General features: G+C 38.5%; 1 protein-coding gene across 2 annotated transcripts in view; it reads right to left on the bottom strand.

Moving 5' to 3' along the window:
• Positions 1–212: 212 nt before the first annotated feature.
• LOC126355952 (neprilysin-4-like) overlaps positions 213–15810 on the bottom strand; it is a 693674-nt gene continuing 678076 nt past the window's right edge. For both annotated transcript variants that reach the window (XM_050006541.1, XM_050006540.1), the window contains exons 16-20: positions 12967–13015; positions 7544–7611; positions 6241–6377; positions 3977–4147; positions 213–2750 (exon numbers count right to left, since the gene is read on the bottom strand). In XM_050006541.1, coding sequence (XP_049862498.1) covers positions 2574–2750; positions 3977–4147; positions 6241–6377; positions 7544–7611; positions 12967–13015 — 602 coding nt within the window. In that variant the 3' untranslated portion in view covers positions 213–2573. The remainder of the gene's footprint in view (positions 2751–3976; positions 4148–6240; positions 6378–7543; positions 7612–12966; positions 13016–15810) is intronic.

The raw sequence follows: 15810 nt of genomic DNA on the forward strand, positions 1-15810 counted from the left end.
TATGCCAAAGCCTATTCCTATACTCCATTTCCTCAGATTACGTTAATGATGTTTGCAGGTGAAGCACTGAAACATTAAATCTTCTTTCCCATTTTTACACACTTTGTTTCAACAACTGCTATTTGGTTGTAGAAATGTTAAACACACTTAAACTGTTATTGATTTGGGAGAAGGAATTGTGGTATTATGTTAATGGAAGATATACAAATAAATGAAATAACTTTTTTTTTCTTTTTATAGTTACATATGAAATGTATTTCACAATTTGTTCACATACATCATGATGTGATGATAACTTTAAAAATAAATAATGATTGTGATACTCTAGAGATCTATGGTATTTACTTATTCATTTGTATGAACACTTGTAGTAACCATGAGATCAAAAGTAAAAGTAACAGCTTTTAGTTTTTAATCAGGCTAAACCAATAGCTCATGAGTGTTCTGTTTCATTTTGTACTTATATAACTTAACAGGTTGAAATTGCAGGGAAAAAACCCATGCGCTGGACACAGAAACATCATTTGTAGTACAAAAAGTATACGTCTATGTTGCTGTCAAGTATTTCATACGAGTTTTGTTTCTAAGATGGTATGTACAGGCTATTGAGGTGTTTTTATAATTCTCTTGTAGGCCTCCATAGTTGTCAGTCACATTTGTGGCTTGGAAGGGCGAGAGAAACTTACACAACAGTCATATCAGTGCTCCATAGACTGCCTTGTAAGTACGTATAGTTAAATCATTGCAGCAGATAGTCATGGAGTATTTTTGAAAATGGCACTGAGAAGAAACTTTTGGAAATGTTCTTTTTTGTTATCAATGATCTGAAATAAAATATTTTCAAAATTGGCAGATAAAAGTATGTCCTGTTCTTGAAATCAAAATCCGTATTTGTAACTACTGGATGTCGAGAGCTGAATTCGAAGCTTGCTTTTGAATGTTTCCTACAGGGTGGCCAGTATTATCATGCATTGCACACTGCATATCCCCCCCCCCCCCCCCCCCCCCCATTGGTTAGTTGTTGGCAAATTTCTGATTAAAAGGGGTTTAACATTGAAAAATTCTTTCAGTTAGCAGAGGGGAATATATGAAAAGTAATCACTAATTATGTGTAATTAAGCAAGGTTAAAGAACCTCTCATAGCTTAAAACAAACCTTGAAAAAAAAAACCTTGAAAAAAAAAACTGAAAAAAGTGTTGTCAGAACTAATGACTTAAATATTGTAATGAATGAGAACTCTTGTCTCTCCTGATGCAGAAAGTTGGTTCTAAATGGGTGCAAAAGAAAATGGATGAAACAATCCCTCTATCACTTGTCCTGGTTGCATAATGCATTTAACTGAAATTTATTGAATTGGGATTATAGTAACATTTGTATCTTTCTTACTAAAATTGACCAACACCTGTTTATACATTTTCCAAGCCAAAGATTTTTGATAAGACATTGAATGTCAGAAGTTGTACTATGGATGCACTTGTCAAGAGCACAGAAGCTGATTTGAGTGATGAATTTCAGAATAGGGTTTTACAAATATCTGCAACAATTAGCTGCAATGTAATTTTCAGTACTTCTTTGAGAACAAATGCAGTCATAGTTTTTAATTTACGGCACAGAATTGATGACTCACAAAAGAAGTGGAATAAAATATTCAGTCTTTGGATGATTATTATGTCATTTGTTACATCCTTGTGAAGTGGAAATGATGTGATCTCCGCTGTTGTTATTGGGTGATACACATCATATTGCTCTGAAAACACATATAATAATCATAATTTTATGGGTAATGAGACTTAATTTATGACTGTCATTTAATTCAGAAACTGCCTGATACTCTTTACACATCATACTTCTGTATATGACATTAGCATGATTTCTTGTGCATACACTTCTGTATCAGTAAAGTATTTTTTTCCAGTATGCCATAACTCCATATGAAAATAATTGTACATTCAGTTTTTCATCTGTCTTTTCTCTTCTTCAGCTGCCTTTGAGTCTGTTACACAATAGTACGAGATTGCTCAAAATATTTTTTCATGATTACATATTCACTCTTTGTTGTTACAAACCATACATTTTTTACAGTTACTCACACACTCATCACAATTACTGCTTCCAAACTGCATATCAACTTTTTATGTTCTACCTCTGTCATATTCAACAATCTTGGAAGCTTCTAAATCTGGGTTTGTACATCAGTTTCAATCTCACTTGATTGGAGTAAGAATACAAAAATCGAACAAATTTAGAAACTCTGTGCTTGATTTCACGTAAGCCTTATGACGCCACAATTATGACTTGATAGTGATATATTGTGTTTCACTTGAACCACTGAAACTGAATAATGTTCTTCAGTAGAACCTGAGATATGCTTCCTGATGTTCTCTCAGAACTGTAGTTTAATTTCTCCATGCAACACTGGTTCTTTGTACCAGTACCATGAAGCATACATATATCTGAGCACATCCATAGATGCGCATATTGTCACATACACTAAACACAACATTACATCACTGTCACTGATATCAGAGGCTCCTTTTTGGTAGCAACTTTCACTAAGACACAATTGAACTGATTCACCATAAAACACACTTTTTCTCAGGGTTCATTGGGCTTCCTGGTTTACAGTTCCAGGCCTTTGAAAAATCTTCAGAATTTGACAGTGTGCCAATCACTCGATACCTGTTTGGACTGTGCACTCCTTCAACTACTCTTGACTTGAGAGCTCCTTTAGTTGAATTTCCACACCACATCTGTAAAAAGAAAGATTATATGAAAAAGTCCTTGTATTTTAAAGACAGTTAAATAGCAGCCCACTTCTTGTACCTGCTGCTTACCTTGCAAGATAAAACGTAATGTCTTTAGTGAACAAAAAAACTCTCAAAATTGGTAGCTCTAAAACTGATTTAGGAGCTTTGGTATGATATTTTCATAAGGAAAGTCTATATGGTTTTGTAGTAAGATATAAGTATCTGATAAGAGTGTTGCAATATTTCCTTCAGAATTTATGTGGGTATGCTAGAACATAGGAACACTCCTTAAGAATGTACCAGAATATACTGACTTAGAGGGCAGGGGGAGGAACCTCCGAAATGCCGCTGGCAAACTTCCGTGGGCACGGACCTACGAGGGAACACCCAGATGCTGGGCCACAAGCCGGGCGTCAAACCTCGGCGCGGACAGCCGAGAGAGGGCCCGCAGCGCGGACGGCAGGTGAAATATAAATGAGATCTTTTATTCTGAGGATGTATGTTTGAAGAGAGAGCACAAGAACGAAGAGAGAAAAAAATGCTGCAAGATGAACATGCCTGTATAATACTTTGATTGCCACTGATGAATTTTAAAGAAAAAAAATCACCAGCTCCGGGTGGTGAAAATCTCCTCAGAAGAGAGAGAATAATTGTCAACAAATCCCTTATAACTGAAAATTCTTACAGTCTTGGTAACTCTCACTGGGTGAACTGGAAATTATTGCAAGACCTAGCAGCTGTTATTTCCAAATGAGCCTTTTTAATTTGACACTATAATTGGGTCATACATTTAACTAAAGTTACAGCATGATGGCAGCATGCTTCAGTGAAATTACATTTAGTTGGATGGATAATCAAAACTACTGGACTTTTATCTCCACAACTTGGTCACATAACATTCCATTATACAGAGGAACTCTTACAGTCACATAATGTTTGCATTGTGAGAATTACATCCATGTTCTTAAAATCTACCAGACGAAAAAAAAGTAGTTTAAATTATTGAACCAGGGTAATTCACTTTTGTTTCAAACCAGGAATTTTTTAAATCATCACGTACATAATATTTTGACTGGAATCCATGTGATCATGATATATGGTACTATTCATCCTACCCTGCAGGAGAAAATAAAATTTATTATGTTGTATTTTCAAAGGAACCTGGATTAGCTATCAGTGTATCCTAATCTTTTAAACAATGTAATCCTCATACATACAATAATACTTACATGTGCGAAACCGATGTAGAACAGCTGCTCTGGTGAATACTGTGACAAGCCAGGAAGCAATAATTCGGTTTGATTACCATGCCTTGCTTGAAACTTTTGATACGCTCTTAATGCTTCTCTGATGCCTCCATTGTCAGCAATGTTTTCACCTTGAGTATTGATACCATTAACCTACAAAAGACACCATTTATCACTTACAACAAAGTGCATAAAATATAGCTCAGGAACTTGTTTTACACTGTAATAAGTGATACATGTACTGAGCTCTAACTACAGTGACATTCTTATTAGTAACAATTTAATTTAATCTGTTGAGTATGCTGGTAACTTTTGTCATTTCTCAAATTGGCATTAGTTATTTTTATGCCTGTGCTCTTTCTAGATTGCTATGTCAGCTGGTGAGTGCCAATGTATACGACAGCATAAGAGAAATCTTATGAAGGACAAGTAATTACTTATTTGTATTGCATACATCATAAATGTAACTGAAATGAATACTCAAAGATTGAAATATTTGCTGTTTAGCAAGCAGCGTCAGCAGTAGCAAGTGGCACATACTTAAATGAAGGAGAATGTTAGCTTTTGGAGCCAGAGGTTCCCTCTTCTATAAGAAGAGAGAAAGGAGTTGGAGGAAACAAGACTATAAGTAGAAAAGTCACGCCAATTAAAACACAGCAGGACACTATGAGAGCATAAACTATTGATGAAATATATGGGACAATCAAAAAGTTTCCATTTGAAGGCCATACAGTCCAGAATCAGTATGACAATCAGGCAAAATCACTTTGAGCTTTACACAATAATCCCACCAATGCACTAGGCTGAAGATAGGAATTTGGTAAAACACCATGCCCTGCTGCATGAAGAAGTCTGTAACTACCTACTGCACATCCTCACCTAACAAAACTGTTGACCTTTCAAAATCTTTTTTAACCCTCGAGTGGGTGCGCCATTTTTCATAACATGAGTGGACGTGTGGCACACTTTGTACACATGAAAACAATAGTTTCCTTATATTACCAAGGTAAGTCAGGTATGTTCAAACTCGCAGTTTAATCTTAGTTTATTTAAACAAGGAGAAAATAAACTTACATAATATGAGGTAAACTACTGTTTTATTAAACAATAATGAAATAAATTTTCACTATAACTCTCTTTTGCCAAGGACAGGTGTTAAAGAAACAGTAATGATGCATTCGGAACATTAAGCAGTGCAATTGCATCAGATCTCGGGGCACCTGCTTATTTGATCACTAAATATCTCTTAGACAACTGCCTCAAGATGGAATAATGCTGCTGGTTTGTAACTGGGGTCATTTTTTTTGAACTGATCGTAATGTTTTTCTCGCCTAGCTTGTTTTGAATTTTATATTACTACCTCTCACTTAGACGTACAACACAATTTACCAGCGTGTTACCTGGAGCAATACTGAAGGAATAGGTATAGGCTCGAAGTTGTGAAACAAAAGTGGAACAGCACAAAATCACTTTATTTTTGGTTGGCGGACTTCACACACAGGTACGCCCGCTCAAGGGTTAAGGGACCAAAGACGTGATAATCACCTGGGAAGAGATCAGGACTATAGAGTGAGTGCTCGAGTGTCTCCTGCTTGAGTTGGCATAACTTCTGAGTTACGAGATTTGTGATATGGGGCATGCATTAACATGAAGCAACAAAACATCTTGCCAAGAGTCATTCCACAATTGTGGTTTTTGACAACGTGCTGCAACTATAACAACTCCCTGATTGACATATCTACTGGTGTTTGTCCTTCGGTATCAAAGAGAAGAATAACAGCACCTTAGTCCTGTTTGGATGCATATGGTAAAAATGTTGTCATAACTCACATTTTCACATTTACTGCACGCAAATTAAGAAGGCACAAATGCCACACTAATCCCTTGCCTACCTGTTCGTGCTTATATACCCACATTGGAGTCGTGGTGCACTTATATATGCCAAAAAAACACTCTCAAATGGAAGCTTAAACAACAGTTAAAATTAGAAGACCTGAAATCAGAATCAGTAGCAACAGAAAAGGCAGCTATAGGTCAGATATAAGGGGAGATCAGACAGAAACTGGAAGTGTAGAAGGTACTGATTTGTATGTGTGTATGTATGTGTGTGTGTGAGGCAATTCCTGAAAGCACTTTTATGAAGAAAATGTAAGCCTGTAACGTCAGGATCCCACATTACCATATTCATTATGATCACATAAAAAGAGAATATGAAAATAACTAGCTGCATAATTATATACACTTACCGTGAAATTATCTCCAATCTCATTAACTTGATAATGGCTGTACTGGTCTACAATGCACTTGACACGCTTCTCGTATTCCGTTAGAGTAGTGTCTGTCCACCATTGTTTCAAATTTCCATGCTTGTCATAACGACGTCCTGAAAAGATATTTTAGAATTTGTCAAAATAAGTCAAAGTAGCTTTTATATGGACAACTAAAAATACAAGTAGATCAAATGCACAGGTTTCTTAGCTGTATGGAAATGAACAGTACTTAAAATAAACATCAAAGGCAGGCAACCATTCTGATGAATGATGCTTGACAACAAAGATATATTTGAAACATGAGGCGGTTGCACACATTTATTTCCTCAGCCATGACAGTAGCTACAGTCTGACAGTGGTAATTCAGAAATGAGATGACTGGATACAGAGGGTAAATGATTGTAGAATGGGAGAATGGGTTGGTGGTTGGGAGAGGGGGGGTTCAGGGCTACGTGGGCAAGGAGGAAGGGATAAGGAAGTAGTGGGGGGCAGGAGAGGGGGTGATGGGTAGCTGTCATGATGGAGGCAAAAATTTCGATTAATACCCACAACGGTAGAAAGCAGTAGAGAGGGGGGAGCGATACTGTTGCTTTTAAAGGTGAGGCTCCTTTTATGAAAAACTGCTCATCAAAATCTTCACTAGTTCTCATTCTCAAAACACACACTTCCCTCTCCTTTACTTCTCATTTTACTGCCTTTTCCCTCTCTTGTCCTATTCCATTGTGGTTGTCTCCCATTCCAACTTTTAACTCCACTAGTCCCTCCTCCTCCTCCTCCTATCACCCTCTCCATCCTCTTTGTTCGTAATTATTAGTGGCAGTAATCCACATTTTGCTACTACTGCAGAGAGCTTTCTTTCTTTCCATCTGCTGATCAGCTGCTTCCTACCACCTTCCTACTATCTGTCCTTAATACTCTTCTTGCATACCCATTGCCACAATCCTTCCACCTGTCTCGGAAACCAATTTGACTGGACAACCACTCATAAACAATAAGAGCTTCCAAGGTCACAGAGGTGAAGTTTGATATGACTGTGTGAGTGTGTGCACTACGGTTGAAAGAAAATCAAAAGTTTGCATCTAGATTGTTTGTCTGGTCTTTTAAGTGTACATAAGTAACACCTATAATTTATGATGGAATGGGTGATTATTATTACACTACTGTTTATTATTTCCTCCCTGAGATTTATGTTTTTGTAATTTATAACAGTGGAATATACATTTTTGCAAAAGTTATTTGTGAAAATAATGATCTAGAGTGTGTTGATCTTGATGCTTACCTTGATCATCAAAGCCATGAGTTAATTCATGCCCCATAATTGCTCCAATAGCTCCATAATTTAGTGATCTGCAAAGAAGAATAGCAGAAACTGAAATGCAACATATTGTAAAGATAATTGATAAATTAGTAATGATGAAACTACATGGCTTGTTTCTGTGATGGAATAATGCATGTGGCATAACATTAGAATGTTAACTTTTGACATAACCATTTTCTCACAGCTGGATATTTAAATTATTGTGTACTTTTACCATTCACACAGCATTGTAAAGAGGCAATATAATCTTAATTTAAAAATTACATGCAGTGAGTGAAGCAAAAGCATTACCATGTTAGTTGTTTCTGGAAAAAATCTTTTGCACAGCAGCACAGTGAACAATTTTGCAAAACTTTTTGGCAGATTAAAATTATGTGCAAATTGGACTCCAGTTTGGAAAGTCAAAAAGAAGTACTGACACCACTGAAGATGTGAAAGCATGTTATGTACTGTGTATAGATCACTTAAACGGAAACCACTATCTGCAAAGTTTTGTTCAGCACACACTTTTAATTTGTCATGAGTATTAACACTCTGCTGAAGAGTGAAGGTTTCATTCCGAAAATAGTTTCTGGGCTGTGGCTAAGACATTTCTTCATGATACATTCCTTTTAAGGCTTGTTAGTCCAGGAGTGCAGGCGAGCATCTGGGAAAGTAGGAGAGGGGCAGTAGCACAGCTGAAGCTGAGAAGGAATGTTGTTAATCAGTCCTGGACAGCTGTTATTGAGAACATTGTCTCCAATAGGTTTTAGTTCTAGTCGATCATTCAGTTTTAACATTTCAGACTGTTTCACAGTGATACTTATTTTTATCTGTTCATCTGGGTCATCAAGAAACAAAATTTTATAGATTTAATTACGCAAGCTTAAAAAATGTGGGGGAATAAAACTAGAATGTTTCCAACAAGGAAGAATTATTAGGGTATAATGTCCTGTCAGTGATGAGGTCATTAGAGACAGAGTACAAGATTATATTGGGGGAAGGAAATCAGCCTTGTTTTTCTAAAAGGAAGCATTACCAGAGAGGGAAGTTGCTACTCATCATATCGCGGAGACACTGAGTCGCGATAGGCACAACAGAAAGATTCACACAATTAAAGCTTTAGGCCATTAAGGCCTTTGTCAGCAGTACACACACACACACACACACACACACACACACACACACACACACACACACACAGAGTCTCAGAGAGCTGAAACCACACTGCGAGGCATAGTATGGTGGGAGTTGCGGACAGTGAAGTGTTGTAATTTAGACTGAGGGCAGGAGAGAAGGTGCGGACATGGGCGGGGGTAAGTAATGGAAAGGAGAGAAATAAAAGAAACAAAAAGAAATTAAAAGACTGTGTGTGGCAGTGAAATGATGGCTGTGTAATGCTGGAATGGGAACAGGGAGGAGGCTGGATGGGTGAGGACAGTGACTAACGAGGGTTGAGGCCAGTAGGATTGCAGGAACGTAGGATGTATTGCAGGGAAAGTTCCCACTTGCGCAATTCAGAAAAGCTGGTGATGGTGGGAAGGATCCATATAGCACAGGCTGTGAAGCAGTCATTGAGATGAGGGATATCATGTTTGACAGAGTGTTCAGTGACAGGGTGGTCCACTTGTTTTTTGGCCACAGTTTGTCGGTGGGCATTCATGTGGACAGACAGCTTGTTGGTTGTCATGCCTACATAGGATGCAGCACAGAGGTTGCAGCTTAGCTTGTAAATCACATGACTGGTTTCACAGGTAGCCCTGCCTTTGATGGGATAGGTGATGTTAGTGACAGGACTGGAGTAAGTGGTGGTAGGAGGATGTATTGGACAGGTCTTGCATCTAGGTCTATTACAGGGGTATGAGCCTTTAGGTAAGGGATTGGGAGCAGGGGTTGTGTAAGGATGGACGAGTATATTATGTAGGTTCGGTGCATGGCAGAATACCACAGTAGGAAGGGTGGGAAGGATAGTGGGTAGGACATTTCTCCAGGGCATGAGGAGAGGTAATCAGAACCCTGGCAGAGAATGTTAATTCAGTTGCTCCAGTCCTGGATGGTACTGAGTGACGAGGGGAATGCTCCTCTGTGGCTTGACTGTGGGACTTTGGGAGGTGGTGTGTGACTGGAAAGATAAGGCCAGGGGGATTTGTTTTTGTTCAAGGATGGGAGGATAATTACGGTCAGTGAAGGCTTCAGTGAGACCCTCGGTATATTTTGAGAGGGACTGCTCGTCACTGCAGATGCGATGACCTCGGGTGGCTAGGCTGTATGGAAGGGACTTCTTGGAATGGAATGGGTGGCAGCTGTTGAAGTGGAGGTATTGCTGGTGATTAGTAGGTTTGATATGGACGGAGAGCTGATGTAGCCATCTCTGAGGCTTGGAAGGTGGCTTGTTGGGTTGAGTAGGACCAGGTGAAGCAAATGGGGGAGACGTTGTTGAGGTTCTGGAGGAATGTCAATAAGGTGTCCTCACCACTCTCTTTCACATTCTAAAGGTGGCAGGGAGCGAAAGGCTGTTTACAATTTGTACTGAAACCAGATGGCAATTATAAGAGTCGAGGGGCATGAAAGGGAAGCAGTGGTTAGGAAGGGAGTGAGACAGGGTAGTAGCCTCTCCCCGATGTTATTCAATCTGTATATTGACCAAGCAGTAAAGGAAACAAAATAAAAATTTGGAGTAGGAATTAAAATCCAGGAAGAAGAAATAAAAACTTTGAGGTTCGCCGATGACATTGTAATTCTGTCAGAGACAGCAAAGGACTTGGAAGAGCAGTTGAACGGAATGCACAGTGTCTTGAAAGAAGGATATAAGATGAACATCAACAAAAGTAAAATGAGGATAATGGAATGTAGTCGAATTAAGTTGGGTGATGCTGAGGGAATTAGATTAGGAAATGAGACACTGAAAGTAGTAAAGGAGTTTGCTATTTGGGGAGCAAAATAACTGATGATGGTCGAAGTAGAGAGGATATAAAATGTAGACTGGCAATGGCAAGGAAAGCGTTTCTGAAGAAGAGAAATTTGTTAGCATTGAATATAGATTTAAGTGACAGGAAGTCGTTTCTGAAAGTATTTGTATGGAGTGTAGTCATGTATGGAAGTGAAACATGAACAATAAATAGTTTGGACAAGAAGAGAATGGAAGCTTTCAAAATGTGGTGCTACAGAAGAATGTTGAAGATTAGGTGGGTAGATCACGTAACTAATGAGGAGGTATTGAATAGGATTGGGGAGAAGAGACGTTTGTGGCACAACTTGACTAGAAGAAGAAATCGGTTGGTAGGACATGTCCTGAGGCATCAAGGGATCACAAATTTAGCATCGGAGGGCAGCGTGCAGGGTAAAAATCGTAGAGGGAGACCAAGAGATGAATACACGAAGCAGATTCAGAAGGATGTAGGTTGCAGTAGGTACTGGGAGATGAGGAAACGTGCACAGGATAGAGTAGCATGGAGAGCTGCATCAAACCAGTCTCAGGACTGAAGACCACAACAACAACAACAATCTTCGGTCCAGATAGCAAAGATGTCATCAATGAATCTGAACCACATGAAGGTTTAGGATTCTTGGTTTTTAGGAAGGATTCCTATAGATGGCCCATGAATAGGTTAGCATAGGATGGTGCCATGCGGGTGCCCATAGCTGTACCGCGGATTTGTTTGTAGGTAATGCATTCAAAGGAGAAGTAATTGTGGGTGAGGATATAGTTGGTCATGGAGACTAGGAAGGAGGTTGTTGGTCTGGAATCCATAGGGCATCTGGAAAGGTAGTGTTCGATAGCAGTAGGGCCATGGGCATTAGGAATGTTGGTGTACAGGGAGGTGGCATCAATAGTGACGAGCAGGGCACCATGTGCTGAAGGGGCAGGAACTTTGGCGAGTCGAGGAAATGATTGTTATCTTTCATATAGGTGGATAGGTTCTGGGTAATGGGTTGAAGGTGTTGGTCTACGAGAGCAGAGATTCTGTCAGTGGGGGCACAGTAACCTGCCACCATGCGGTGTCCTGGGTTTTTAGGTTTATGGACCTTAGGAAGCATGTAGCATACCAACAATCTTTCTTTCCACGAACAATACGAGACTGGAACAGAAGGGAGAACTGATAAAGGTACTCAAGGTACCCTCCGCCACACACCTTCAGGTGGCTTGCGGAATATGGATGTAGATGTAGAAGGTAGGAGTGCGGGGAGTGGTAGGAGTGTGTAGAGAGATGGACTCTGGGGAGAGGTTCTGGGATGGGCCTAAGGATTTGAGTAGTGACTGGAGATCCTGCTGGATTACTGGAATGGGATCACTGTAGAATGGTTTGTGGGTGGAAGTATCTGACAGCTGAGGGAGTCCTTCTGCCACATAATCCTTGTGGTTCAAAACAATGGTGGTGGAGCCTTTGTCAGCAGGTAGGATCTCTGGTATTGTTACATTCCATCCTGGATTTTCCATTGTTTGATTTAAAAGGTTAAAAGGAAGCATTCCAACACTTATCTTCAGTGATTTGGATAAACAACACAAAACATAACCCTGAATAGCCAAATCGGGATTTGAATGAAAGTCTTTTAAAGTAACAACACTGCATCTGTGCTAATGTAACATTTTCAGTCTTCTACCCTTTCCCCTAACTTTTTCAAGATTTATTTTCACCTATCACTATACAGAGTGATCTCAAGTGGAATGACTACACAAAATAAATAGTGGGATAAACAGATGCCACATTGAGATTCATAGGAAGAATCTTAAGGAAGTGTAGGTCATCCATGAGATAAGTGGCATGCGAGACACTCGTTCGGCAGATTCTCGAGTACTGTTCATCAATCTGCGACCCTTACCAAGTAGGATTGAGGGAAGAGAGAGATAAGACCCAACAGAGAGTAGCATGTTTTCTCATGGGATCGTTTAGTTGGTGTGAGAGTATTACTGAGACGCTCAAAATGTTCTAGTGGCAGACACTAAAAGAGCAGCACTGTTCATCACGGAGAGGTTTACTACTGAAGTTTCGAAAGAGCACTTTTCAGGAAGAGCCAGACAACATATTACTTCCTCCCACATACATCTCATGCAGTGAGCATGATGATAAAATTTGAGAAATTAGAGATAATACAGAGGCCTTCCAACAATCATTCTTCCCATGTGTCATTCACGAATAGAAGGGGGAAGTGGGTCAGTTAGTAGTGCCAAAAGTACCCTTGTGGAGTATTGCTGTAGATACAGACTTGGTTTAAAATTTGGTTTCCATGTATTTCTGGGTATTAACTTACAAAATTTACATGTCATGTTACATTATGTGAAACTTACTTTTTTATCAGATACATTGTTATTCAAATACAGATAAGACTTTAAGTTATAGTTAGTTACATTTACCATATTTTTGCAACAGGATGTAAGAAAATCCCTTGTGCATGTTTATACTTACTCAAGACCAAGACCATAGAAAGGAGGCTGCAATATTCCAGCAGGAAATGCTGCAAAAAGAATACAATACTTTAGATTTTTGATGATCATACTTGTTGTACAGAACTTGTTAAAAGCTCAGCATGTTAAAAAAAATGAGTTGCAATTTATTCATTAGTAGTTGCCTGATGGTTACCATGGAGCATTGCACAAGCAAAGGAACGCAATTGTATATTACTTGTGGTGATTTGAGAATTTCTGTGTAAATTTTAGAACCACTCAGCCTTCTACTGTCTCGAACACACGATATTCTGGATATGAGTGTGGAATGGTAGAATCCTACCTACTGCGCATCACATGTTTGTGTGTGCAGGTTTGAAATCAGTCACAGGAAGAAAGTATACGCCACGGACAAACGGCATCGACAAGTACCTGTCGGGCAGTCCAAAGGTGTTTTAGTGAATGTGTAAGGAAGAACCATGGAGTATATGTGCAGCTCTGTGCTTATTGGGTCATTGACTATTGTTATTAAAACAAAGACAGCCGAAAAAGAACTCTTGAAAAAACTTGACGTAACCTTGCTATAGGCAAGACTTATTTTCTGATTTATGTTAAGAAAAATTATGGTATCAAAGCCAACTTTCTTTTAACTGTAATTTAATTTGTTTCTGATGTTTGACTGTACGAGGGACTTACCAGAAGTTATATATTTATGTTGAAAGTGAGATTTTTATAGTGTATGAAAGTCAAATACATCATTAATTGACGAAAAGCAAAGTTTATATGTCTGCTTATTTCATAAGTAGAAAGAGTCTGAAAATTACTGTACCTAGCATTATTCGATGGAGAAGAAGTGAAGAGGGTTTTCAGCAGCCAGCTATCCAGTAAAGAAGAGTGGCTGCAAATTACAAATAAGCCACCTCATAAAGAAGTGGAAGGTGGTTTGGGGGAATAAACCAAAATGACCCAGATTCACACTCACACTTTTAAGTCAGAAATGTTAGAAACTCTGAATGAGTATTGAGAACTTTCTGTATATTGAATAACATATGTACTGGTCACTGAAGACTGTGCTTGCAACAAGATCCATAATCACCATAAGATGTCAAGGAAATAAATTTCATTTTAAGTCAGATTTTATAAGAAAAGTAATCACCAAAATGAGAATTCATTTTTACTTACCAGGAGGCAGAAACTGTTACAGAAATGTCAAAAATGTTAACTTTCAGGACTAGGCCTACTCTTATATTATGAGATGGAAGGAACTGTTACAAGTTATTAGACTTAAAAGATGTTAACTGCAAAAGTTACCGAGGATATCTGAACACTGAAATGATAGCAATAGATAATACTTCAAAAGTCTGTTGAGAGTACTTGTTGATTTACAGGTAAGGATGAGACAGATTAAAAAATAGAAGCAGTGATGAGATAAATATGAACAGCAGAACTGTGGATTTGCTTCTCAGCAAGAGTGAGGATGGAGTTGGTAAAGGTGGTGCTACTGTCCTTCATCACAGTCTCTTTTAACTATTTTTCTTTATTTTAGTGAAAGACAAATAATTTTTCTCGTGCTAATTGTTTGCATTACTGTTCATATTATTTTCATTCTTTCTCCCATCACTAGCACATCATAGCTTCATTGACAAGCATAATAAATTATCTGAACAATCATACTAATCACTTCTGTCATTCTCTGCTGATTTTTGTATCCTCAGGACTCTATTTTCAGTCATTCCTTTCATATTGTGTGTGTTTGATTTCTTGTTGTTCATGATGACAGTATAAATAGTAGCTTCTGACTTATACAGAGGATACAGTTATCTATAATGAAATACTGTTTGACCTGCAGAAGTATCCAGTCACATCTGGCAAGATTTTAAAGTTGTGCAAAGATTGATAGCTCACTTTAAATGTTCAGAAATGGGAATTTGTGGATTTCACGGACTGGTAAGAGCATAGTATACTATGACCACAATTCAATGAATTACAATTTGAATTGGTAACTCATACAAATACCTGGATGCAGCGACAGCAAGGATATGAAATGGAGTGATGACATAGGTCCAGTTGTAGGTAAAACAGGTACTGACTTCAGTTCATTGGTAGGACAAAGGCTACATGCAAGCCATCTTACAATACTCATGCATGTGGGACTCACTTCAAACAGGATTGACAGGGAATATTGAACAAAGAAGGGCAACATGAAAGGTCACAAATTATTTGACCCATCAGAGAGCACCATAGAGATGCTGAAAACTTAGTAGGCCAGTAGGCACTTGAAGATAGTTGCAAACTGCTGGATCCCTGAAAAGCCTGCTTACTAAATTAAAAAAAAAGCAGCATTAAATAAAGGGATCTAGGAATACCAGGTGTAGAAATATGAAACTGGAATTTGGTGGCAATAATTACATGTCTGTTGTTTGACCCTGAAAATCAGTATTTTATTCAAAATAATCCCCATTTCTATTTATACATATCTCCCACCTCTCTGCAGGATATATATGCCATGCCAAAAACACAGTTCTTCTTTTAAAGCAAACCAGTCAATGAGCCATTTTTGTACAATGTAATGTGAATTGAAGCGTGGTTCAGTAAGAAAGTGTCCCATTGATGCAGTGAGATAATAATCGGATGGAGCCAAGTCTGGAGAATGAGCCGCATGCCCTAGTATTTCCCAACTAAACTTCTCGATTGTTTCCCTGACCCGTTTTTCTGTGTGTGACAGGGTGTTATCATGGAGCAATATGACTTTATGTTGCCTTTTCCCATATTGTGGTCATTTTTCACATAATGCTTGATTTAAATCAAATATTTACTGTTGGTAGCGATCATTGTTAATAGTTTCATCAGGTTTTAGCAGCTCATA

This window comes from Schistocerca gregaria, chromosome 3 (genome assembly GCF_023897955.1).
Source record: "Schistocerca gregaria isolate iqSchGreg1 chromosome 3, iqSchGreg1.2, whole genome shotgun sequence".
Classification (NCBI taxonomy): domain Eukaryota; kingdom Metazoa; phylum Arthropoda; class Insecta; order Orthoptera; family Acrididae; genus Schistocerca; species Schistocerca gregaria.